The sequence below is a fragment of the Periplaneta americana genome, chromosome 5 (genome assembly GCF_040183065.1).
Source record: "Periplaneta americana isolate PAMFEO1 chromosome 5, P.americana_PAMFEO1_priV1, whole genome shotgun sequence".
Lineage (NCBI taxonomy): Eukaryota > Metazoa > Arthropoda > Insecta > Blattodea > Blattidae > Periplaneta > Periplaneta americana.
This window is the reverse complement of record NC_091121.1, coordinates 46388072-46413901: the sequence shown is the minus strand read 5'-3', so window position 1 is coordinate 46413901 and position 25830 is coordinate 46388072. Positions and strand designations below refer to the sequence as shown.

The following is a 25830-nucleotide window of genomic DNA, read 5'->3' as shown; positions in this document are numbered from 1 at the left end:
CTAGTAGATGTACATATCAGCCGGAACATAATTTCACTTAGTGTTCTGCCCAAGGGCAGGTCTTTCACTGCAAACCCAGCTTTCTCCAATCTTTCCTATTTTCTGCCTTCCTCTTTGTTTCCTCATATTATGATCTAGATATCTCAATGTCGTTTATCATCTGATATGTTCTTCTACCCCGAACTCTTCCCCATTCACCATTCCTTCGAATGCATCCTTCAGTAAGCAGTTTCTTCTCAGCCAGTGACCCAACCAATTCCTTTTCCTCTTCCTGATCAGTTTCAACATCATTCTTCCTTTACCTACTCTATCCGACACAGCTTCATTTCTCATTCTATATGTCCACTTCACACGTTCAATTCTTTTCCATATCCACATTTCAAATGCTTCTATTCCCTTCTCTTCAATTCGTCGTAATGTCCATGTTTCTGCCCCATACAATGCCACACTCTATACAGAGCACTTCACTAGTCCCTTCCTTAGTTCTTTTTCCAGAGGACCGCAGAAGCTTCCTTGGCCGTTGCATCAATCAGAGGTAAAAGATGCATTGTTGTTTGTTGTTTAGTTACCTGTCCGAAGACATATCTGAATACCAACACGACACCACTCATAACACAACTAGGCCAGGAGATAATGGAGTAGTTTGGCCAATTCTTTTTCCCCCTCCATTGCATACATCGCCGATTAGCTATATATTACACTAATCAGACTTCATATGTACAGTATACAAACGATTGTTCTTCCTCTGACACATCGTCAAGAGAGATGTACTGCCTGATAACAGCTGTACATATCAGCCAGAGCTTCAATCAGAAGTGAAATACTATCCATCGCTGAGTAATGAACAGTTGAAGGTATTTTGGAGTTGGATCTTACACTCATGTCTAACTTAACGCTGTTTTTGTCTAATGACCCTTCTTTACAGACTTGTTTATATAAAAAAATTATCCACCGACTCACTTGCGTTTTTGTCTTTAATTTTTCGTTAAACTACTGAGTAAAAATCCGCTTAGTCGTTGTCAGGTGCTGTTCACCTGAACTGGCACTGGAAACTGGTTCACCGACTGGAACCTGTCGGACAGCAAGTGACGGAATGCGGCAATAACTAGAATCGGTCCCGTTGCCGCTAGGATCGCTTTACCATGGTCCATATTATACCTATACAGTGAACAAAACGCCACTGCAATAAAAGACACCTTGCATTTTATCGGCGAGCACTGAAGCAAGAAATCTAGAACTGCCCATATTTTTCATTCATTCACTCCACAGACAACTGCAGACGCTCGGCTGTAACAACGCCCACCTTCACGGGCACTTGATGCCGCGAGGCAGGAAAGCGGAGATTTGCTCATCTTGTACAATTAAATATCCATGACTCATTTCACCAGCAGCCACTGCTTTCGTATTAACATCAAAATATATTCTTGCGGTAGCTCAACTCGGAACTATAGCAAGGCTCATCATATCGCGAACATGGGTTCGAGCCTCAGCGTTTACTAGATGTCCCTCGTTTACTCAACGCATAAAAATCTCATTTCAACACTCTGGATTTCCCATTATTTCAGTCGACCTGGTTGGCGAGTTGGTATAGCGCTGGCCTTCTATGTCCAAGGTTGCGGGTTCGATCCCGGGCCAGGTCGATGGCATTTAGGTGTGCTTAAATGCGACAGGCTCATGTCAGTAGATTTACTGGCATGTAAAAGAACTCCTGCGGGAGAAAATTCCGGCACATCCGGCGACGCTGATATAACCTCTGCAGTTGCGAGCGTCGTTAAATAAAACATAACAATTTAACCCATTATTTCATATCATCAAATACTAGGGCCTACGCTGTACATTATTACATAGAACTACGGGTGAGTGGTGCGAGATATGAAACAAGAAGAACAAGGAGAATACAAAGACAACAAGCGTAATACGAAGAGAACGGAGTACGAAGAGAAAGAAAGAAATACAGAGAGAACAAGAAGAATACAAGGAGATTAAGAGGAATACAGAGAGAACAAGGCGAATATAAGGACAACAAGGGGAATACAAGAACAACAAGGGGAAGACAAGACGAACAAGAAGAATACGAGGAGCACAAGGGGAAGATATGGATAATAAGAAAGAGGTGTTTGTACAGGGACATCAGTTTATTTTTACCAACATTTTTAACATTAACCTGGCTATACTCGGAAACACTGTTGCCCCCTTCCATTACAGGAGTTTGATGTTGCTAGTGCAATATGTAAACAAATCATTTTACTAGGTATAGGAGGAGAGAAAAGTAGTGTATCCATTTATGTTGTAAGGAAATACGATATTACGATTTTCAGTTTGATCATCATTTTTATGGAATTTATCAAAATACAGTAGAGTAGTAACATTTTTTTTTTCAAAAACTCAACTTTTCAGGTGGTTATGTTCATTATGTAATGTCTACTTTATTTAGCATAATTAATTATTGTTGTTAACATACAATATAGAGAGTGCATTTAAACTGAGGGACTCATAAGTAAAGGGCTGTAAGTGTACTTAAGTTACTTTTGAGAAAATGGGGTTTAAATATTTAAGCTTTCGTAAAATCGGTGAAATCTTTTATTTAAATTTTAATGTGTGATGAGATTAAAATATCCCTTTGCCACTAAACTCATGTTATTACAAATGTCACTAGCATTCCTTTGCTTCTAGCCACCTCAATTCAAAATAAGCTAATCTGAATTTTTAAACAAGTTGCTGAAAATGGTTGCCGTTCATTACAATGCAGGCTTCAATTCTTTACGCATATTATTAAAAACATTTTGAAGCATATTCTCTGAAATTGAATTTATCGTTTCTTGAATATAATTTTTTAGTATGATATTATTAATATAGGTTCTTTCTTCTATAGAAAACGCAACCATATTTTTGAAACACACTATACACTGCAGTGTTTACTTCACTGCTTGAAGACTTTGAATGCAACAGCGGCCGTAAGTTTGTGTGTCTGACGGGAGCAAGGACATTAGTGAAGGGGTGGGAGTGAAGTACATTCAGAAATGCAGGTACAATAAAAATGCAAGTAAAAATAAAATGATGTCCCTGTACTTTCAAGTATCGGTCATTTCCCAAGTTGCTCCCGTTCCTAGTGAAACGAAAGAAGCCATAGTGCTACGCCAAAAATATGCTTTCAGGCTGATATCACAGTCTCAATCCCCGACTTGAATGAACTAACTTGTGAACAAGACCTGAGGATGACAGTTCATATCTCGGAGTTGTGCTTATACGGTGTATGAATAGTCGTCACTGGCGGTGAGAACTTTTACATTCGCGTCTATCGAAAAATAATTACTAGAATATCTTAAATATGTCTTAAATGAAGGGTGTAAAGAACATACATTGTAAGTTTCTGCCATCATGGAGAATTGCTCCGAATCAACAGATATAATACGGTTCGTTCTCTCATCGCAGCTTCAATCCGTCAGAATGCTTCCTATGAGGTTTATGAGGCGGTTGGTTGCGTCTCTTCTGATGGCTCTACTAGACGGGCTGATATCATCATAATTGATCGGCAGAAGGATAAGGGTGTCATTCTTGATCCCACAATCCGTTTTGAGATGCATGAGCAACAGCCACAAGAGGTGTATCGTGAAAAACAAGTCATATATGAGCCTTGTTGTCAGCATCTTGGAGTACAATACCACATTACACATTGGACAGTTTTTGGGCTCATGTTCGGTGCCCGTGGCACGATCCCACGTGAAACTTTAAATCAACTTAAACAATATAGAATTTGTGATGCAACGATTGATACCATAGGATTTCACGTGTTAAAATCATCCTTAGCTATAATTAGTAATCATTTGTACCCAACAAAATTTTTATTGTAAATGATTTCCTACGTTTTCTTATCTTAATGTTTTTTTTTTCTTTTTCTTTCCAAGTGTCACAAAATTGTTTTGTTTACTTATTATTCTTTATGAATTGATTAGTAGGCCGATCTATCGAACCCTTATTTAGGGCGGCTTTTGTTTCTACAAATTATCTTGTGTAACTGGAATGCGGACAATTAAGAAATAACTGTGTGAAAATGGGACACCTATTAAAAAGAAAGTATATTGCCAGATTTTCAAAACTTTGCCTCATTACTTGGCTCGTGGACCTAAAAAGAAATAGAAGTAGTATTGGAAGCATGTTATTATACAGAGTGATTCACGAAGATCATGCAATATTCTAGGAACTGATTCTTGATATCATTGTGAAGAAGAAATTTTATATATACATATATTTGATTTTGAATCATTTCGGGATTATCACAGTTCTTGCATCCGTAACACAGATTATTGTGAAATTCGCTGGAGCGTTTAGAATCACACTGTACTAATAACGTGCATTGCTTAGAGCAAAGGACGAGTATTCCATAAAAATTCACAACGAACTGCGAACGGAATCCATTGTTGATAACTTTGATTTATTACTACCATGCCTACTACGTTGACGCACGCAGTTGACTCTCGGGAGACTACGTGCATTGCTGTAGAACAGTCATGTCAGCATAAGCTCACCGTGTGTGCTTCGACCGCCGGGTAAACAGTCGGGCTTGCGGGCGTCTGTACTCTTCCCCTCTTTCGCTGCAAGAGGGATGGCAGGGATGAATAAGTACACTGGTAATAAGAAACATACGATTGCTTGCGTTATAGTACCTACTGAATACAACACGATGACACGAGTTAGAGTAATCTTATAGAGTTTTATATATTTAAGTATTGTGCATTGTTTTCAACCCATCAGAAAGAATAAAAGAAGATTGAGGATTAAACTGCCTACTGAAGGATGCACTGGAAGGAATGGTGAACGGGAGAAGAGTTCGGGGCAGAAAAAGATATCAGATGATAGACGACATTAATATATGTGGATCATATGCGGAGACTATGCAGAAAATAGGAAAGGTTGGAGAATGCTGGATTTGCAGTGAAAGACCTGTCCATGGGCAGAACACTTATGTATGTATGTATTTTTTAATTTTAGTTGGTTATTTAACGACGCTGTATCAACTACTAGGTTATTTAGCGTCGATGAGATTGGTGAAAGCGAGATGATATTTGGCGAGATGAGGCCGAGGATTCGTCATAGATTACCTTGTATTCACATTACGGCTGGGGAAAACCTCGGAAAAAACCCAACCAGGTAATCAGCCCAAGCGGGAATCGAACCCGCGCCCGAACGCAACTTCAGACCGGCAGGCAAGCGCCTTAACCGACTGAGCCACGCCGGTGGCACTGTATGTAGGCCTATGTATGTACATAACAATAAGAGAACATAGATACACGAACATAATTATACTATAGCTAAGACTATTAAGATCAAATAGATATTGTCATGACAAATTACAGGTTATGTACAGTAATTACCACTAACAACACAATATTGTAACAATAATAATTCACAGAGTGGTTTTATCCCACTTAACAATTTTACCTAATGCTTTAATTTAGAACGATATTGTCTAAAAACATAGCAAGCTATCTTATACAAAATAAAATTTAATTTAATTTTGAAATTTAAATAAGTTTTGACTACTTATAGTTTTTATAGAAGAACCGTTTTCGTGCAGCAACTTGTCCACGAACATTACGTTGACGCAAAAAAACGATATTCCTCTCGCTCAGTAAAATTGTAATAGATTCTCAAAAAGAAGTAATACAATATTATTCACACCACAATATTATCAACCTTTACCCCAGGGCTGGGCATCGGGAGCGCATCCAGACTCTAAACGGGGACGCTTAATATTCATCCGTTACTGAATCAACGCTGCGTGGTGTTCGGCGGGGAAGAAAGGGGATGAAGAGAAATCATACGGCTTCCCGTGAGAGAGTAGAATCCGCTCTTGCTGCCCAACCCTGCTTTACCCTATGAACATTTTTCATTACAATTTTATCCGAAATCAGTTTCTAGCAGTGGCGGCTGATTGACTGAGGCAAGTGAGGCCGGGCCTCAGTCACTTGGCTTAACTGAAATCAAATTTTGTGTTTTTATATAATGTATTAGTTATTTGAATGAAGCATATATCGCTGTAGAAGCATTTGAAAACTTTGATGTATATAGACCTGTTTCGCAGTAAAATTTGTTCCTGAGGCCGGGATCGCTCGTGCCGGGTCTGGCTTGTGATGTATGTATATAGACCTGTTTTGCAGTAAAATTTGTTCCTGAGGCCAGAATCGTTCGTGCCGGGTTTGGCTTAATGCATTTCATGTCCTTTCGCGGGCTTTGAGTTTACGCTTAAAACGTTGTAGCTGAGGCACAATTCGGCTGGCCTGGTCAGGTTTCACTCGTCCCATCCATGGGTCGGCCTCAAGGGTGGAGTGGGGTGGGAATAGCAGTGGTGACTTGTCTTCCTAACTAGACCATAAATAACAAAATTCCAGCTCTTTGGCAGGCAGAAACCCACTCGAGATTCTCTTCCCTGATGTCTCAGTTTATGACATAAGCGAGGGTGTTCTACTATTGTACTTCGTAGTACAGTAGTGAATCTGGGCCAATGTTGTTATGTATTTCGGGAAAATATAAACAGAAACAAATGAGAGAAATAATGCTGGTGCAGTTAATTCATTGTTAGAGTGTCCTTTTTCGAGAAGAAATAATACTAAAAGAAAGGAAGTTTTAAATAAAGAGAGAGACTACCGAAATACCTACGACATCGCTGATAATTTTTCTGACACATAATCTTAAAACGCGAGTTTCTATTGCATCCTGGTATGGACAACATAAATGGTTATGTGGTAATGTGATGCAAAATAAACTTCTCTTGGCCTTGTTTGTTGCTGTCAAAGGAAAAAATAAAAATAAAAGAAAGAAAGGGGAATTTCAACACATAATATGGGATGCTTCATCACACTGAAACAATCACTGAAACTCAGAGCATAACAGCTTATTTGGTGAGTGACATTATTATTTTTCATTGATGGTAATAAGAATAGACTAATAATAGTAATAATAATAATACAGTGATAATGATATTAATAATATAATAACAATAATAATTAATATCATAAACAAACATTTCCTATCGGAGGCACTTAAACTAGTTGCATCTGGCTTCACCGAGGATTTTGATCACCAGCCGCTACTGGTTTCTAGATTATTGCGCGATCTTTGTGAGTCACTCTATATGTTTGGATGTGAGATGTCAGGAAAGTAAGGTCAAAAAGGAGATAATTGTAAGATATGGTGGTTGTTGTTCAGAAAATGGGAGTTAGAAATTTGAAGGCAAAGACGGTAAGACAAGAAGAATGGAAGCTAAACGTGAGGGCAGCAAAAGTCCACAGGGATGTACTGCTTCGGAAGGAGAAGAGGAAGAAGAAGAAGAATAAGAAGATATTCATCCTTATTTTTAAGAAGTCTGAGAAACGTAGGACTACATAAAACGAGATTTATTGGAACGCAGTTTCTTGCACAGGCGAATAGAAATGTACTGCAGTAGCTAACAGAGATCTTTTGGAAAGCATGTTCCCTCTCTGTACAGTAATGGAGACGGTATCTAGGATACAAACGTGTCGGACTGCTTGCTAGCAGACAATATCCGCTTAAGTGACAGTCATTTATTGCCTACAAACTCTCTCTATAAACTACACCTGTACAAATGGCACCCGCTGCTAGGTTATGACTACTTTATTGCACTGTAACAACTATCGCTAGCTCTGCGATGCTGAAGTGGTTCGTTCTGCCTTGGTGGTTTGTTCGCGTGCACAATTCTCGTGTTCTGATACAGACATGAACACAATTTTGCGGTAATGAAACAGGAATAAGGAAATATAAAATACTCTAAAGAGAATAAAATACTGTATATTTAGAAGTGCCTAGTAAAGATTTTGAAAGTAGATGTTAAAATAAAATTTAAGCCTCTTCCTTTCCCCATACTTCTTCTCGTTCTCATCATCACCATAATCATCATCAAAGGTCTACAGAGTAAACCGTAAGTAGTGTCATTAATTTCAGGGGGTTATTCTTTGAGATACTTCAAATAAAAAACTTTAATACAATTTTGCTCGTTTTTGCCTCCTTTTCAAGATTAAAAATGGTTTTATATTAAACATTTCATAGCTTCTTCTGGGAAATCCATTGATTTAATTCCCAATATGTTCAGTCAATTTAAGAGAGTAATATATTATGACAATAAATTCAGGGGGGGGGGGAGTTTTTTCGGGGTTTTTCCCTCACTCCTATGCATGAATATCAGATAACTTTATCAAGCGATTGGAACCCAACTCATCTTCGCCACTTCCTTTCCTCCCCCATCATCCTTTCCTCATCATCCCGTTTCTGGTTTTTCAGATTACTCTACAGGCGGCCTCCCGGAACTACTGGCTCTCTCGATCGGCCTCCGTGGAATGTAGCTAAACGACGTTGGATGATTTCTGCAACAAGCACCCGAGACGGAACAACTCAAAGGAGGAGTTTCGCCTCGGACCGATAGGGAAGTTGCTAAAGCAGGAATGGTATATGGATTTCTGTTGGCTGTAGGGACCGGTCGTTAGGGAGTCATGTGGTTGGGTTGGTGCGCGTAGGGGTTCTATGGCACGCAACTCATTCCATATCGAGGGTTAGAGCAATAGATCTCAACAGGTCGCAGTGCTGGGCCATCCGTGTCCCCCTCTCTTAAATTCCATTCCATTCCATGACAATAAATTATTAAAAGAATATTAGTTTTATCCTTTAAATGTGCAGAAATTTGAGCCGAACAAATGTGACTTTTTCGTTCTGAAAAGGAATTTTAAAATGTAACATTTGTTCAGATCAAAATTCTCCACATTTAAAGGACAAAAATGAAAATCTTTCAATCATTTATTATCGTAATACACTACTCTCTTAAATTTATAAAGCATATTGGGAATTAAATAAATGACTTTCCCAAAACACGTTAAGAAATGTTTCTATAAAATAATTTTTTTCTCGAAAAGGAAGCAAAACCGAGCAAAACCGCATCAAGCATATTTTGTTCGAAATATCTCAAAGAATAACCCCCTGAAATGAATGACACTACTTACGATTCACCTACATACTATGTGGTGGCAGTCCATCATTTGGGAGTAAGCGGTGGACTGAGTAATACATGCATAGTACGCTAATTGTAATTTTTATTGGCTTTTAACGACGTTTATCAACAGCTATGGTCATCTAGCGTCTGAGTGTAATGAAGGTGATAATGCTAGCGGAATTTATTCAGGGTCCAGCGCCGAAAGTTACCCTTCATTTGTTCTTAACGGTTTGAGGGAAAATCCCGGAAAAAAAAAACTTACCTGTTAACTTGTCCCAACCAGGATTTGAACCCGGGCCCACTCGTTTCAAGGTCAGACATGTCAACCGTTACTCCACAGCGGTGGACCGTAAAATGTAAGCAAAGATAACCTGGTACAAGCAGAGAGTAAAGAACATTCTACTTACGCACAATACAATCTTTTTCACTATAGTAACTTATTTCTCAACCGATTCTGAGAAACAACAAACACGTCACAGCAACAAGGACAAATGACAGCTGCCACTACATAATGAAACATCTACTGCCTATAGCCCTGGCAATAGGCGCGTTTTACTATCGATCGGGAGCTGCTCTTCGGCCTAGGTTTGATACCCGCTTGAGGTGAATATTTTGGCTTTTCCCAGAAAAAGTAAATATTGGTAGATCATGCAACAAAGTAAGTCTGTCACCCAGCCCTGCTGTCACCCTAATAAACACCATATTAATGCAAGAGTGTGATTCGTTGCTACGCAACGGACAACAGAACAATGTGACGTAATTATTGACATTGTTAAACAGGTAACGTCAGATGTTGAAATTTCTGTAACATTTTTTTTTCAATTGACCCTTGAGCACTGAAGTTTTACGTTAGAAAATGTATTTATTTATTTATTTATTTATTTATTTATTTATTTATTTATTTATTTATTTATTTATTTATTTATTTATTTATTTATTTATTTATTTATTTATTTATTTATTTATTTATTTATTTATTTATTTATTTATTTATTTATTTATTTATTTTGCTAATCATTGTAACATAAAATATAATATATACAGAAAAACATTAGCTCGTCCCTGAAAGAGTAGAACTCGTGCTCGGGGGCGGATTCCTGAATCGAAATTAATAATTAATGGAACCATAGCTTCAAGAAAACCTTTCTGTGAAAACATCTGCTAAACTTGATGAATTTAAGAAAGAATATAATGTATGTTTCAATTAATAAATGTATTCTTTAACTTCCACATAACCTCATTTAAGTACTTTGGCATTTTCATTAATTATTCTCATCTTTTATGCTTTCTATATTCTCGCATGATAGCTGTTTGTCTTGTTAATGTGGGTTTAGAATCAGAAATATTGATGATGTTACGTCATAGCATATGACATCACATCCATTAAACAACCAAGAGCAGGATGTTACTTATTTGGAATTTCGCAGAACATCATTTTTAAATAAGTTTTTGAGCTGCAGGACCGATTCTTCCTGAAATGTTATTCAAAACGTAGAGAGTGGTAAGCACCAGAATCATTAGTCAAAGAAAGCGAGACTTTAGATGGGTTCGTGGCACAGTTTTGTACTAACATGTCTATAATATAAAGATATTATCCGTGATACAATCCAGCTTATACCACCGGACATTTCAGCTGAATACAGATGAAGAATATTGAAGGGAACAATAATCTATCACAATTCGTAAATCAGCTATGAATCCAGCCAGATCTGGACTGTAGTGTGCGTGCTCTTTTCATTGTTGCAGATGACGAGATGGTGACCATGAAGGTCCGGACCCTTGCGACATGAATTCCACAGGCTGCGCAGTTGCGGTGCGCGGCGTCCTACTGCTACAGTGGCTCCTCTTGTGGCGCCTCTCGCAAGCTGACCACCCCATCGTCACCATCAGCAGACAGCACAAGGGCGATATGTTCACCGCAGAGGGTGAGTAGACGAGTCTGAAGGGTTATGTGAACTTTAGGCAAAAATCTCACCCCCTCCCTCAAGTTTGAAACGTCTTAAGATATACAGAGTGGAGAAAAATTATCTGGACAAACATTCTGGGGTGACAGCGGGGATCAAAGTATATTTTGTTATGTAATCATGTGTCACAAAAGATGACACTAGGCCTACATATCGTTACAGTGTTTGTATGCGATTTATGGTAATAATGAGTTACTAATTTTAACTTTGTGTTATTCATTATTTCTGCACAATTATGAAATGTATATTAGCTTGACGAGATAATGGGGTATAGTGCTAGTTACTTTTCCCCTTCATTGCATACATCGCCAATTAGGTAAATATTTCACTGATTATCAGACTTCAGATTTATTTCTTTTTTTAATTTAGTATTTATTGCTACATACAATACAAAATGTATAAAAACAATTGTTCTTCCTCTGACACACAGACTATCGTCAAGTGAGATATACTCCTTGATAATAGATGTACAGATATGAAATTAAAAATTGGAGCGAGTCTTGATGGGAGTCCACCTGTATGTAGGCAACAATTTCACATGACTGCCCATAAGTAGCATACATATGGGGGCTCTTGTTTGCTGCACATGCGCACTGTTTTGTAAGCGAAACAATAAGGGAGCTCCAAATTTTATTTCCGTATCTGTACATATCAGCCACAATCTCAATCAGAGAGATCTTTGAAATATTTCAAACAAAAAAGTTCAATACAATTTTGTTTATTTTTGCTTCCTTTCCCAGATAAAAATTGTTTTAAATGAAACATTTCATAGCGTGTTTTGTGAGAGCCATTGATTTAATTCTCAATATGCTCAATCAATTTAAGAGAACATTGTATTATGATAATGAATTATTGAAAGAATTTCAGTTTTATCCTTTTAATGTGTAGAAATTTGTCCACCAAAATTTCCAGCACGACTAGACCGGAGATCGAACCCGGTGGCCCGAATTCAAGACCACCAGTGTGCTGAGTTACACGTCGACTGCATCCTTCTAGCTAGCGATCCCATAATTACACACGCTTTTCTGAGAGCCTTCTCCTCAAATTACAATATACGGGTTAAATTTAATGCTAATTTTACAGTTAATTTCACGTCATTACATTTACATCCACATTTTTTTATATGTCTCAGTATCTAATTATGCTAAATAAACGAGTACTTTAGATAGCCAAAACTTAAATTTTATAACTCGAAGTCTAGCGTCAAGTTACCACACAAAGAGTTCAACATTGACACCACACCAATTGAAACGGTGAGTTCAAAAACTCCCGAAGTCCAGAGAAGTGAAATTTTCACGAGATGAAAAAAAAAATTGTATAAATTTGCATTTTTAAAAACAAACTTAATTTTTCAAGTATCACATTTTAGAGTGATATCATATTAATTGCTCAGTATGTTTTTGTATCAGTTTGTGCATTAAGGTCTTATTAAACGACATTTGAAGGTTATGAACGTGGGAAACATTGAAACCGCTCACTTTTTTTTTTATAAAGGGAACGCACTGAACAGAGATTAATTAGCGTATTAAAGGTAGAAAATTACACAGAAACATGAAGCCTATAAACTGACCTATTCATGGTCATAATCTCCACTCTCATTAACATTATCATTAATGGCAACCAACAAGTGACTGAATGTAATTCACAGCATCATTATATAAAAATTTTATCAAAGATTTCACATCATTCAATTTCTTTCCATTTACAGGAATCTGACCTTTGTAAACTTTATCGCAGGGAATTACAGGTTTTGCATTAGGTTTCAATTTCCTAAAATATTGTGGTATGATACCACTCATTGTGGTATCAACACAAACTTCATCAACATGGTCCCTACTGAAGCTGAATCGCTTGTATTTTGTTACACAATACTAAACTTTCTCTTATTTTTGGTGACACTGCCCTTTTTCTTTCTCTCCGTGAGGCCGGGAGGGGAACATCCCTGTGCACTGCGACCTGAAGTCTATTGTGCGCCCCTGGAATGAGTTGCAAGCCCACCGACCGCACCCACGCCGAACCGACCTAACCGCTAACACTCTGACGACCAGTCCCGCCATCTCTCCAAGTCCGTATACCATTTCACCCCTAACAGCCCCCTCACATTTCTTCCTCAAACGGTCTGAGGCGTAAACCACCCTTCCCGTCTCCTCAACGGTCTGAGGTGTAGATCCCCTCTCCCGTCGGTAGGGATGAAAAATATATATGTAATATATATGAAAAATATTTTAAATTCATTCTGAAAATCAATTTATTTCATTACTGTCTACTGTATAAACAGGGGATTTCTTTTCAACTAACTGAATTCATCCTTCATACATTTCCATGTACTCAATACAGTAGAACCCCTATTATCCATGGTAATGAAGGGGGTGGGCTGAACGATTAATCGAAAAAAATCGGATAATCCGTACCATAAAAGATTTTCGTAAATTTAGTGAATAATATTTACACTTTCGTAATTCCTTTCGTGGTTTTGATTGTGTTGCGTTTAATATGCTAGATAGTGGATCAGAAGTTCAGTAATTTAAGTCTGGTTGTCAACGACGGGTTTTTAAGGGGCAAGGAAACTCCTTGTGATGGCTGTCTGTGGAAAGATATCAGTATTGTAGGTCTCGTGTTGTAGATTTACATACTTTCTACACTCCGATCTCGTATTCTGATGCGAGATGAGCTACGGTTTATCTTTCCCCAAACCACTCAATTATTTACACTTTTTTTTTCGATTCTTAGCACAATGAGTGTTCGTTTGACACCCGAAGAAAATATTTCCTATAGAAGTTATACAGTACGACAATTCGAACAATAGACCATACTGTGTAAGAGAAAAGGCTTGTAATAACCCTCTCTAGAAAAAAAAATAACGTGATAATACAATGTGCAATACTTCACATATTTCTGCAGCAAAAAAAAAAAGCGAGAGAAAGGCAGACGGTTAATCCAGCAATCGGTTAATAGGGTGACGGATAATCGGGGTTCTACTGTATTTCTTTTAATTTTTTCAATGACCGCAGAATGCTGGTCACAAGGTAGAGGGAAGAATGTCCCCAAACTGGAAACATTTGTTCCACTTTCTTAAACCTACCAAGTCCTGGACTTGGGATCATATTGAAATCACTGAATATTTCAAGGCTATCGAAATATCTGACTAATTTGAAGGGAAAAATTGTTCCGGGGCCAGGTGTCGATCCCGGGACCTCTGGTTGAACATACCAGCGCTCTTTCCAACTGAACTACCCGGGAACTCCACCCGACACCGTCTCAACTTTTCCCTGGCGTTTTAGTCAGCCCACGCGAGTTGTGTGGATATAAAGGGAAAAGTTGAGACGGTGTCGGGTGGAGTTCCCGGGTAGCTCAGTTGGAAAGAGCGCTGGTACGTTCAACCAGAGGTCCCGGGATCGACACCCGGCCCCGGAACAATTTTTCCCTTGAAATTATTCAAATCTGGTTTACAGGGAGCCTTACCTGAAAGGCTAGATTTGTATCGAAATATCTGTTAGGAGCGTGGACTTTGACATTTCTTACAATAACCAATACATCTAAATAAAAAAACACATTTCGAAGAAAAAGGTGACTTAGGCAGTTTTTGAACTCATCGTTTCAATTTAAATCATTCGTCCGCAGGTTCGTCGTGCTCCAAGGACGCGTGCGTGGGCAGCAGCAGCGGCACCGCTGGGATGGCCGAGAGGAAGGACTGTGCTTGTCAATGCTTGCCCCATCTGCCGGTATTCAGAGAAGACCTGCACATCTGCATCGACGACATCCACGGTCAGTAACAGCGCTATTTTCTATTATTTCACGTTATCATAGCAACAAATTTGCCTTGTTATTTTATGTTATAACAGCAAGAAATATCCCTTGCATATGTTCTTCAAACAGCAACAAATCTTCCTTTTCATTATACTTTACCGTGACGACAAAAACGCTTTTCATTTTATGTTGTCTTAGCAACAAATCTCCCTTCTCGATTCGTTACATCTCTTTCTTTATATCGTAACGCTATTTCGCCTCACGCTTCATGTTATAGCAACAAATCTTAGATATTATGAATGAAGTAAATCTTGTATGCCTCTTTACAGTAGGTATATCAGACCGGCAATGAATGGGGAGACAAGCTCGTGTCGGGAACTGCAAAACATTTCTTGACAGCTTCAGCCCTGAGATTGTTGCGCACGTACGGCACGCAGGTACAAGTCACTGATGAACTCAAAGGTTGTACATTACACATTGAGGAAGAAGTCGTTCAGTAAGTTTTAGGCTGACTGGACTCTTGACTTCTTATGAGCGAAAGAGGTGAAAATGTTCTTTGTCTGATATATGGAAAGCATTTAGTTACGAAGAGGAGCAATGTGAAACGGCTGAAATTGTTAATTGATGTACATAAATGATGTATTGAAATTTTGTTGTTTTATTGACATTAAATAGTAATAAATATATCTTTAGATGTACTGTAGATGTTCTTCGTCGCTGCATTGCATTTAACTTTACAGAATAAAGTACCAAAGTATGGATGCCAATAGCGTAGACTCGTTATGAATTGTGTCTAAAAAATAGTGAAGATATGTCGTCTATAGATTTTCAGTTTGACAATGGTCCTTACCATTGTGATGTCTCTGGTTAAGTCGAGGAAAAGTTCTCTCCAGGTTGTTTGAATTGCTTGAACAGAGTCAAGTTGGAAGTTCGCTTTGCCGGGTAATATATCCAGGGTACGAATATTTGCGGCGCAAATTATTTCTATATTTGGCAGTAAGCACGTATGTGAGCAATTTTCCTCACTTATGAAGCTCACAAAACCAAGACTAATACCAAGATTATCAAAAGATAATAAGCGTTCTATGCTACGTCATGCTGCAGGAAACATAATTTCGCCGGACGTAAGAAGATTGGTGTCGGCAAAAACAAGAAAAAACACTTCTGTATTAGACGAGAAGTCAGGAATTTAAATTTGTTTCTAGAAATGTGCTGTATATTATTAAGTGTGTATCAGTTACATAGCAATTAATTAGGTAGGCCTCATTATCTAAAAACCTCTAAGATAAAAAATATACTATGTTTATTATTTGTTGCAATCCTATTATTTCATTTCTCCATATGCACAATATCCTGTAATTTCATTCACTTTTGTATTGTTAAGTTTAAAACAGGAAAACAGTGTTTTTATATTAGTTGGATTATTAGATAATTATATAAAAATTAATTATATTCTAGCTATTACCTGAAACTATATAAGTTAAGGAGAAGCTATGTTTATTATTTATTGTAGCCCACTATTTTATAATTAATTACATTTATTAGAGAGGTACATTTTACAAAATATGTTTTGATTTCATGTTGTCTTGTATGACTAACACCTTACCTATTATTTAAAATCAGTTTAATTCATCTTGCAGTGACAGGCTAATAGAGTTCACTTTGCTCTCCCCTTCTTATTCTCTGCTGCTGCCTGCAGAATAGATTCATTGCAAGCAGTGAGCACTTGATCGCACGCAGAACCGTCTACGTGCTCTTGACCTTGACATCGCTGGCGTAGAGTATAACAGAAATAGTAGGCTAATTGAAATTTTTCCCGAATAGGTGCTCACTTTAACGTTCGACGTTAAAAGAGCTCAATTTTATTGTTGTGAGATGCATAAAACATACATAGCCTATAACGAGGAATTATGTGTTAAATTCATGACGCTCATTTTTATTACTGTTGTTTTGTTTTTTAGTCAACTGTCTGAAGTCAGGTCTGAACCTCACATGTGATATCCAGAAGGCACCACTTATGAGGCAATCAGGCCAGGAGATAATGGGGTAGGGTGGCCAGTTTCCTTTCCCCTCCATTACATACATCGCCGACTAACTACATATTACACTAGTCAGACTTCAGATGCATACAAACAATTATTTTTCCTCTGACACATATCAAGTTTATTACAACTATAATAACACTAAAAGTTGGTGCACAATAAACGGAAACGGAAACGACAACGTAAACGGAAAAATTGTTAAAATACATATATTTAAATGTGAGCATTCACATTTAATGAGAAACTTGCCGGAGCCCGGGAGCGGGAACGTGAAAGTTGGCCAATTTTTTAATTTTACGTTCTCGTTTCCGATCACAGCCTACTAGATTCACTATGTTGTCATCATAAAGCTATTTGGTCGTCGTATATTTTGTAGCAAGGAGGCCGTGACATAATTTGTTCCACATTCATCGTTTCCAACTAAGTCAGAAATTCGGTCGAATCATTTCCACTTTGTAGTCTATATGTGACCAGAGTACCACGCTAATTAACTTATTAAATATTACGTGTCATAAATTTTGAAGTTGGTTATGTTGGCTGGCTTGTACTTATGAGAGAACGCCATTGGTCTATTATACACAAATAATATCAGAATTCGTAATATCAACTTTACATGTCGTTATTGACTTACATATCGATATGCATAGTAAGAAGGGTATTATAGGCGAAGAGGTCCTATAGAGAGTACATACGATATTATCGTAGCAAAATGTCTCCATTCTACTGGGTGTTCATTTCAAAGTGTGTCATGACGTCACTGTTGTGAGTCAGCGATTTGAAGCGAGTTTCAGCTTTTATGTCAGAGAAGTTGCCTATTAATCAAGGCGTTCAATCTGAACTTGAGAACGTGTGCAGTATAACTTGAAAGTCGTAGCAACAGATGGCGGTCTGTACGGTCTGTGTGCTACCATAACCTTTTTCGAACTGTGTTTTGCGTGGGCAAGTCATACCCACGGTATTTGTTATCATCGGTAACGGCAACATTGCACAATACAAATCAAATGCTCCGTGTCCATGCTGCCCGTCGAAGTTAATGTCAACAAATACGTAAGTAATCGTCTTAACCCTCTCCCCATATCCCGACAGTAAGAAAAAGAACTCACCTCAGTACGTGTTTCCAAACAGTTCACATTCCTGCCACTACCGGCGTTACCGTACGTATCGGTAAGTACTCTTCAGAATAAACGCTGTACTTGCCAGGAAACTTCTCTTGCACATAGGTAATACGCCTCTGCGGAAATGTAGGAAGATTGAATTCTCTAGGGTCATCGGCTAGCCACATGACGACATACAGCGAGCCATGACACACTTTGAACTGAACACGCAGTAGGCTATTGTTTACGTATTGATATATAAACTTCTCTCCCTTCCTTTGTCTTTAAACTATTATTCTATCAATAAACTTGCCTTTCTTTTATGAAAGCATTAATCTGTCATATCATGTTGCCGTAGCAACTCCTTTAGAGGCGATGCAATTCTCGTAGTTACACAGATACCCTAAGACGAATATAAAGAGAACAAGAGGAATACAAAGAAGAAAAGAAAAGAAATACAAGGCGGATACAAGGTAAACAAGGGATTATACAAGGAGAACAAGAGAAATTCAAGGAGACGAAGAGGAATACAGATATTGCGTTATATTTCTGCTGGTGAGTGACCGTTAAATTTCAAGTGGCTTATCTTGGCCGTGAACATCATAGTATTAAAAAGCATTACAACCTTTTGCTGTCTATCTTCCCCTCACCGCAAACTGTGACGTTGCACAGAGGCAGAGGTATAATCAAAAAATCTATACAAAGAAAAGAAGGGAAGACAAAGAGAACAGAATAATAACAAAGAGAAGTTGCATTTTTATATGACTATAAATTCCCAACCCATCCCATATTTCAGCGAAAATGTGATCGTGCGCCGAGCCACTGTGTAACCTGCAACGTGCATAGCATCTATGGAGGAAGGCGGGCACCCGAAGGGGAAGTGAAGCAACTGTCTGACTTATTAACGGATTTTAAATTTCCTTACGTCTGGCACTTAAATACAATTTTATACAGTACAAGGTTACAAACTAATGTTTAGTATATGTAACGAAGAAAGAAATGAACAATAAATGAAGAATATCACAACCTAAAATTAACTGTCTTCAGAATGTCTCTGCGACAGAGTTTCAAAATCGGGAATTATGTCACTTACTACCAGTCGTCGTTAATCACGAAGGTATTTGTCTGTCAGTCTTGATCTAAATTTGGTTTTTACTATTTTCATTGTTGAAAATAATTGTTCACAAACGTAAGTTGTAGCGAACATGACAGCGCAAACGAAAGAACGAAGCTTCCTATATTAATTTTTTAGCAAGGATTTGAAAAGCTCAACATTTGTCAAGTCCTTACATCTAGCTTTCATTTAACATTAGATTATAAATCTGTGAGTTTAAATTGAAGACCTAACTGCATTATTCGTACATCTGCTGAAAAAGAAACGACGTACAGAGATGATGATGATGATGATAATAATAATAATAATAATAATAATAATAATAATAACACTTAACTTAACCTTTTAATGTTTCATCAGTAACATGTAGTATAATGCCGTTTTATGTTACACAACCGTTTCCTCGTACCTACTCGTGAACAAATCATACATTTAATATTCTCATCATACTGTCAGCAAAAAAAAAAATGCGTCCTCTCATTCTACTTGAAACTTTCGTTTTTGTAGAGGTACATTGCTACGATACGCCACTCTCAGGTCAGAGACAAATACAAATGGAACGGAGTTTGACTCCAGTGAGTGAGAGGGTGGGGGTTGGGGAGGTAGGAAGCAAGAGATATTCACAGCTATCATTGCGAGCCGCAATGTCCTCGCGAGTCACATTTTCGCCACGGCTGCCATATTTAGTTAGGAGAAACAGGTACTATATAGTACTATTTCAAAAGCGATCAGAGAGTGGTGCCGATCAGACCTTCTCATTCTAGTGCCGAGATCATAAAAGTATTAAGTTTCATCTCCGTGCCCCCCATGCGCCTGAAAGTGATACCTTTACCTATGGAAAAATAAAAGTTTAAAACTTTTGTATAGGTCGGAGGCCACTCGTTACAACGGCCAAACCGCCACTGCTACTGCAGCTGTCTTCATGTCTCACTTCAGTGATTCGTAATTACTGGTCACGGGTTTGGATCTCTTAGTGTCAGTTTAAGATAATAGCACGCTATCGTACGTAATTTGCGATCCCCGATTGGGGTCGCGAACTGCGCAGGGATGAACTGAATGAGATGAATAGTCCCTGCAGGTGGGCGATTGGTGAAGCGTTGCTAAGCAACAGGTCTATTGTTATTGCAGCGTGTTGGATTAATCCAGCTACCATCCTCGTCATAGCGTTTTAATGCATATATCGTGACACAGCGAATCTTGTTTGAAATTCCAGTGAGAAAAATTAAAACAGTTTTCTTGAAAACGATAGTATTTCTCATATTTTTAGTTATCAAAACTTAGAATACCAAAGTCAGCGGTATAGCTTAGGCGATAGACTAGTTTGGATACTGATCTGGATCTGCACTAGGGGCATGGATTCGATCCCCGCTTGGGATGATTAGCTGACTGAATTTTTCCGAGGTTTTCTACAATTGTAAGGCGAATGTTATGTAATAACTTGGCGAATTCTGGCCTCACCTTGTCAAATACCATTTCGCTATAATTAATTTCATCGGCTGTAATAACAACATCATTAAATAACCAATTGAAAATACTGAATGAGCAAACCCACCATGATCCTTAGATCGGATCTAAGTTGGTGACTAAGTAACTAAGGGTTCTGTATTTAATGTAATGTAATGTTACCAGGATAAAATAAAGTCATGTTCAGCTGGTATATACTGTGATATTCGAGAGTATTATTGGTAACAATAATGGAAATCAATAACGCTAGTGGTCAACCTCAGAAGCATTTAATATACTGTATGATGTAGTAATAATTTATGTGCAAAGCACCATAATTAAAACTCTATAAATTTGTTCTTGACGTCGATTTTTGACGTAGAACTCAGTTTTTCTCCTCACCAGGTATGAAAGGGCAACTTGAGAAGTGACCGTCACATAAAACTGCAACGGTCCTTCTCCTTGCATTACTCTAATCCTCCTTGTATTCTCTTTCATCTCCTCCTTTCCTCTTTGAATTCCTCTCTTCCTCTTTGTGTTCCCTTGTTCTCTATTACTTTCCCTTGTCCTTCTTGTATTCACCTTGTTCTCCTTGTATTTCCCTTGCACTCATTATATTCCCCTCGTTCTCTTTGTAATCCTTCTATTCTCCTTGTATTCTCCTTGCTCTCCTTGTATTTTCATTGTTCTCCTTGTATTACCCTTGTTTTCCTTGCATTCCCCATGTTTTTATGTTTCCCTTGTTCTTCTTGTTCTCTTTGTATTCCCTTTGTTGTCCAATTTTCTCTTTGTATTCCCCTCTTCCTCTTTTTACATTTCAATTGTTCTCCTTGTACTTATTTTGTTCTCCTTGTCTTCTCTTCGTTCCCCTTGAATTCTCCTTGTACTCTTTATATTCTCTTTGCTCTCTTTGTATTCCCAGTTTTCTTGAACTCCTTGCATTTTCCTTGTTCTTCCTGCAACCCCCTTGTTCTCTTTGTATTTCCATTTTTGTCCTTTTATTCCCCTTGCACTCTTTATACATGGTTATTTCCGATCTCTGATAACGAATTTGAATGACATCATGTGCGTCAGGAGTCACACGACAGCTGAACTGTGGCGCGAGGTGACAGACCAGTAGTGAGTGATCTCATAATCAGAATGCACGGCGATTCACAACAGATATTCCCAAGAAAATCGAGCCTTTTTGAGAGGGGTACATTATAATCCTTCCCAATGCCAAGTACAGTTAAGTGAAAATAAAAGAAGCCTGCAATAAACGAGGTTTCGTTATTTCCAAGAAAGACATCTTCTGTGTACTTAATAAGATTGGTAAAGCTCGAATGAGATTAATTTTATCATCTCGTGGGGTGCGGTGACTTGTGACGGAGGGTGGATTTGCTTGCTTTTTCCACTCTGGAATTAATCCCATCCGAGCTTTGCCAGTCTTATTAGGTACACACAAGATGCTTTCTTGGAAATAACGAAACCACGTTTTTTGCAGGCTCCTATGATTTTCACGTAACTGTACTTGGCATCGGAAAGGGTTGTTATGTACTCGTACCTCTCCCAAAAAGGCTCGATTTTCTTGGGCATTGCTACTGTGATACACCGTGCACTCTGATTATGAAATCACTCACTACTGGTCTGTCACCTCTCGCCGCAATTCAGCTGTCGGTGTGATTCCTGACGCACATGATGTCATTCAAATTCGTTATCAGAGATCGGAAACAACCCTGTATTCTCCATGTTTTCTTTGTAATCCCTATGTTCTCCTCTTGTTCTCCTTGTATTTTCATTGTTCTCCTTGTATTACTCTTGCTTTCCTTGTATTGCCCTTGTTCTCATTGTATTCCCCTTGTCCCTTGTTTTGCTTTCTCCTAGTTATTGTATTTCTATTGGCCTTCTTGTATCTTTGAATTCTCTTTGTTCTCTCATTTCCCTTTTTGTATTCCCTTCTTCCTCTCCTTCTATTTCAATTGTTATCCTTGTACTTCCCTTGTTCTCCTTGTACTTCTCTTGTTCTCCTTGTCTTCCCTTCGTTCCTCTTGCATTTCCCTTGTACTCTTTATAGTTCCCTTGTACCCCTTATATTCTTGTTAGTCTCTTTGTATTGTCCGATTTCTTGTTTCTTGTATATACTTGTTCTTCTTGTATATCCTTGTTCTTCTTATATTACCCTTGTTTACCTTGCATTCCCATTATTCTTGTTTTTTCCTTGTGCTACCTTTTCTCTTTGTCTTCCCCTCGTTCCCCTTGTATTCGCCTTGTTCTCATAGTCTTCCCCTTCCGGGCGCTGTTAGTGAACAACCCTTCCTACAAAGCTGTCGAGTTTATCATTGGGAGAGACCCGATATCAAATTTATTGGAGGGACCCTGGGGGCCGCTGACAAAAATCCCATCACCACCCGTAGTTGATGCGGCGTCATTAAATAACTATTAAAATAATCATCAGCCACGAACACAATCAATCTTAGTCATAATTATTTTCATCAATCAACATTAACATTATTACTCCATGCAACGATTGTAGTGGGCATTGTGAACTAACTACACAAGTGTCCGAAGTCGAGAAAGACTGCGAGTTTCACAGATGACCGTTGGAACGACGTCACTATCTCGTCAGCCTTGTGGCTTCCGTTACCTCTCTGCCACACTTGCTACAGGATCTGCGCGACACGTGTTACTCCATACGCAATTAATCATTGCCATAGCAACGGCTAGTCGAGGGTCAGAAGTGAGTGACCGCATGCGGGGACACGCACATATATCCCAGGGGTCAAGAGGAGACGTCCGGCAGTTTTTACCCGCATTCCGCAGAAAACGATTAATTTGCACGTCAGCGGTGTGAAAGAGGACGAGGTCAAGCGAGCCCAAGGGCCAGAGATCTGCCACATCACGTGGAAGTCTGCGACCGTCTGGATGTCAACAGCTGACTGGAACAGGCGGGAGAATAGGAGGAACTAAAGCGTAAGAAGAAAGAAAGTAGACAAATAAAAACAGAAGGCAGAGTAGAGGGGGAGGAAGACATAATGAAAGAGGGAAATAAGCTGAATATGAAGAGGAAAGGGAGACAATATATGAGAACAAAGAAAATAAGGGGAATATGGGGAAAGACATAGAAGAAAGTGATAGAGAAAACAAAAACGCTGTATCTTATTTATATTAATGTTATTGTGTTGAATGAATGCTCTTCAATTTTGTAAAATATTTTGTATAACTAAACTGAATTGCGCCCGAGCACGAGCTTCTGCTTTTTAGGGCTGTAGTGCTTAATGTAGTGATCACATAATGTATTAAATAAACAAAATTTGAATTTTAATTTGAATTTGGGGAAGAGGGAAAAGTAACAGAAAAAGAAATAGAAAAGTAAAAGAATGATAAAGGTAGAGTGTGAATGAAATAAGAAAAAAAAGGAGAGGAAGGGAAGAAAAAATTAGAGAAATAAGAAAGAGTAAATGGGGAGATAAAAAGGATATCGTACGTATATAGGTACTCTTTCGTATTTCTCCAATTTTTTCTTCCCTTCCCCTCCTTTTTCTTCTTTCATTCACATTCTGCCCTTATTCTTTCATCGAATGAGAGAAAGAAAAAAGTGGGATAAACAGATAGTACGGTAATAGTAGGAGTAGTACTAGTAGTAGTAGTAGTAATAGTAGTAGTAGTAGTAGTAGTAGTAGTAGTAGTAGTAGCAGCAGCAGCAGCAATAATAGTAGCAGGGCGAATAGAAGAAATAGTGTACGCACTTCTATGCTTTCCCATTGTCGGTGGCGGACCTGACAACTAGTGGCGCTTCGATCGCTACGATCCATCTGTTGTCTGAAATCAGATACCTCGAAATAGTAATATACGTTACAAGAGCGGTATGTTGACGTTTTCATGGTAGAGGAAAAGATTGAAAAAGCGAAACGTAGTTGAGCTTTTTTAATTTCCGAGAACATGAAAACAAACATACCGCTCGTGTATCGTACATTATTTTGTGCGAAGATCGTTTATTACATACCTGAAAGATGAATTTCTAATCAGTTGCAATGAAATCTCCATCTTGGTTTCTGTTTAATGATGGCAACTTCGGAAAACCAAAATATCTTTCTTCAACATTGTTGCTATAAAATGTTTTCTGTGTTTATTATACTCCAGCAGGCCGTGATATACGTCTGTCTTTTTTTTTCCCCGTCTATAAATGCGAACTTAAAACAAACGGTAAGGTTATGTAATGATTTATTTTTCATTTTAATATTTTAACAATATTATTTATATAACATATTGCAGTAATAACATCGGCATCTGGAATCTTGTTGATTTTTTCACGGCTTCCTTGATGTTACTTGTATCAGGAATGCAATAAGTTTCGTGGAGTAGTAGACTTTACTTAATTTTTGCAAATATTTAAAAACAATAATTAACATTGCAATTTAGGTGAAATTGCAGTGGTAAGTTTCCAATTTATAATTATTACTATGTTAAACGTCTCTAAAAATAATATGTTAAAAGCCTAAAGCAGTAAAATGAATGTCGCGCTTAAGCGGTAAGAAGAGGGAAATTGTTATGTGTGTTACGTTGGGAATACTGAATGTGAATTTTTACACTTACCGCGTATTGATTCTGTGCGAAAAACAAGCAAATACGCACGATCTCGCACAAACATAGGCCTATTTCTCGCGCGTTTAATGATGAAAGTAGCTAGGGGTTGTTAATATGCTTTGTTGTTGAGAGTTATGTAGATGTCTTCAATTTGTTGTGCTTTGAATTAACCAGTGACAAAAGAATATTGTGAGGTGGTTGACAAAATAATTACAAAAATTCTGTACTGTTTTGTTCCGGGTTGTAGATCGGAATACAGCAGAAATAGTGTAACAAGACATTTCTTTTCATCTCTTAAAGAAAAAGATGAGTTTGGAAAGTGGGCCAGAGCGATTCCGAGGAAAGATAGGCAGCTTTCGGTAAATAACCGATCGGACTGTTTTAATATAAAAAGTCATAAGACAGCAATACCGCGAGTGCGTTGAAAATTACAACCAAGAGTTGTACCTCACATTTTCCCTAATTTACCGAAATGATGAAGTATATATGAAAATAAACGTTGCGGAGTGGTAGTATTCGATGAGGTCAAATTCAGAGAAGAAATTCAATTTAATAATTATTCTCTTAAAGTGGACGTATTTGTTGATTTCGGAGATCTCACGTCTGATGTCCAAAAGAAACAATTAGCAAATCATGCATTAGTATTTATGCAAGATTGGATTCAACCAATTGCTATTTACGCTAGCAGAAACGCTACTCCAGGTGACATTCTCGCTAAAATTCTTGTACAAGTTATACTACAATTAGAAGCAGTTGGGACGAGAGTAGTCGGTTTCACTTGTGATGTCAGTCAAACAAATAGAAAGGCCTGGAAGTCTTAGAAATCAATGGAAACAATTTCCAGCATAATACTATATTCCTAATC

At 38.1% G+C, this 25830-nt stretch overlaps 1 protein-coding gene across 1 annotated transcript in view; it reads left to right on the top strand.

The window, feature by feature from the left end:
• The window catches only part of sha (shavenoid), a 364087-nt gene that overhangs the window by 253491 nt on the left and 84766 nt on the right, over window positions 1–25830 (top strand). The window contains exons 3-4 of the mRNA XM_069825587.1: window positions 10745–10923; window positions 14584–14727. Of these exons, the coding sequence (XP_069681688.1) occupies window positions 10785–10923; window positions 14584–14727 (283 nt within the window). The 5' untranslated portion in view covers window positions 10745–10784. The remainder of the gene's footprint in view (window positions 1–10744; window positions 10924–14583; window positions 14728–25830) is intronic.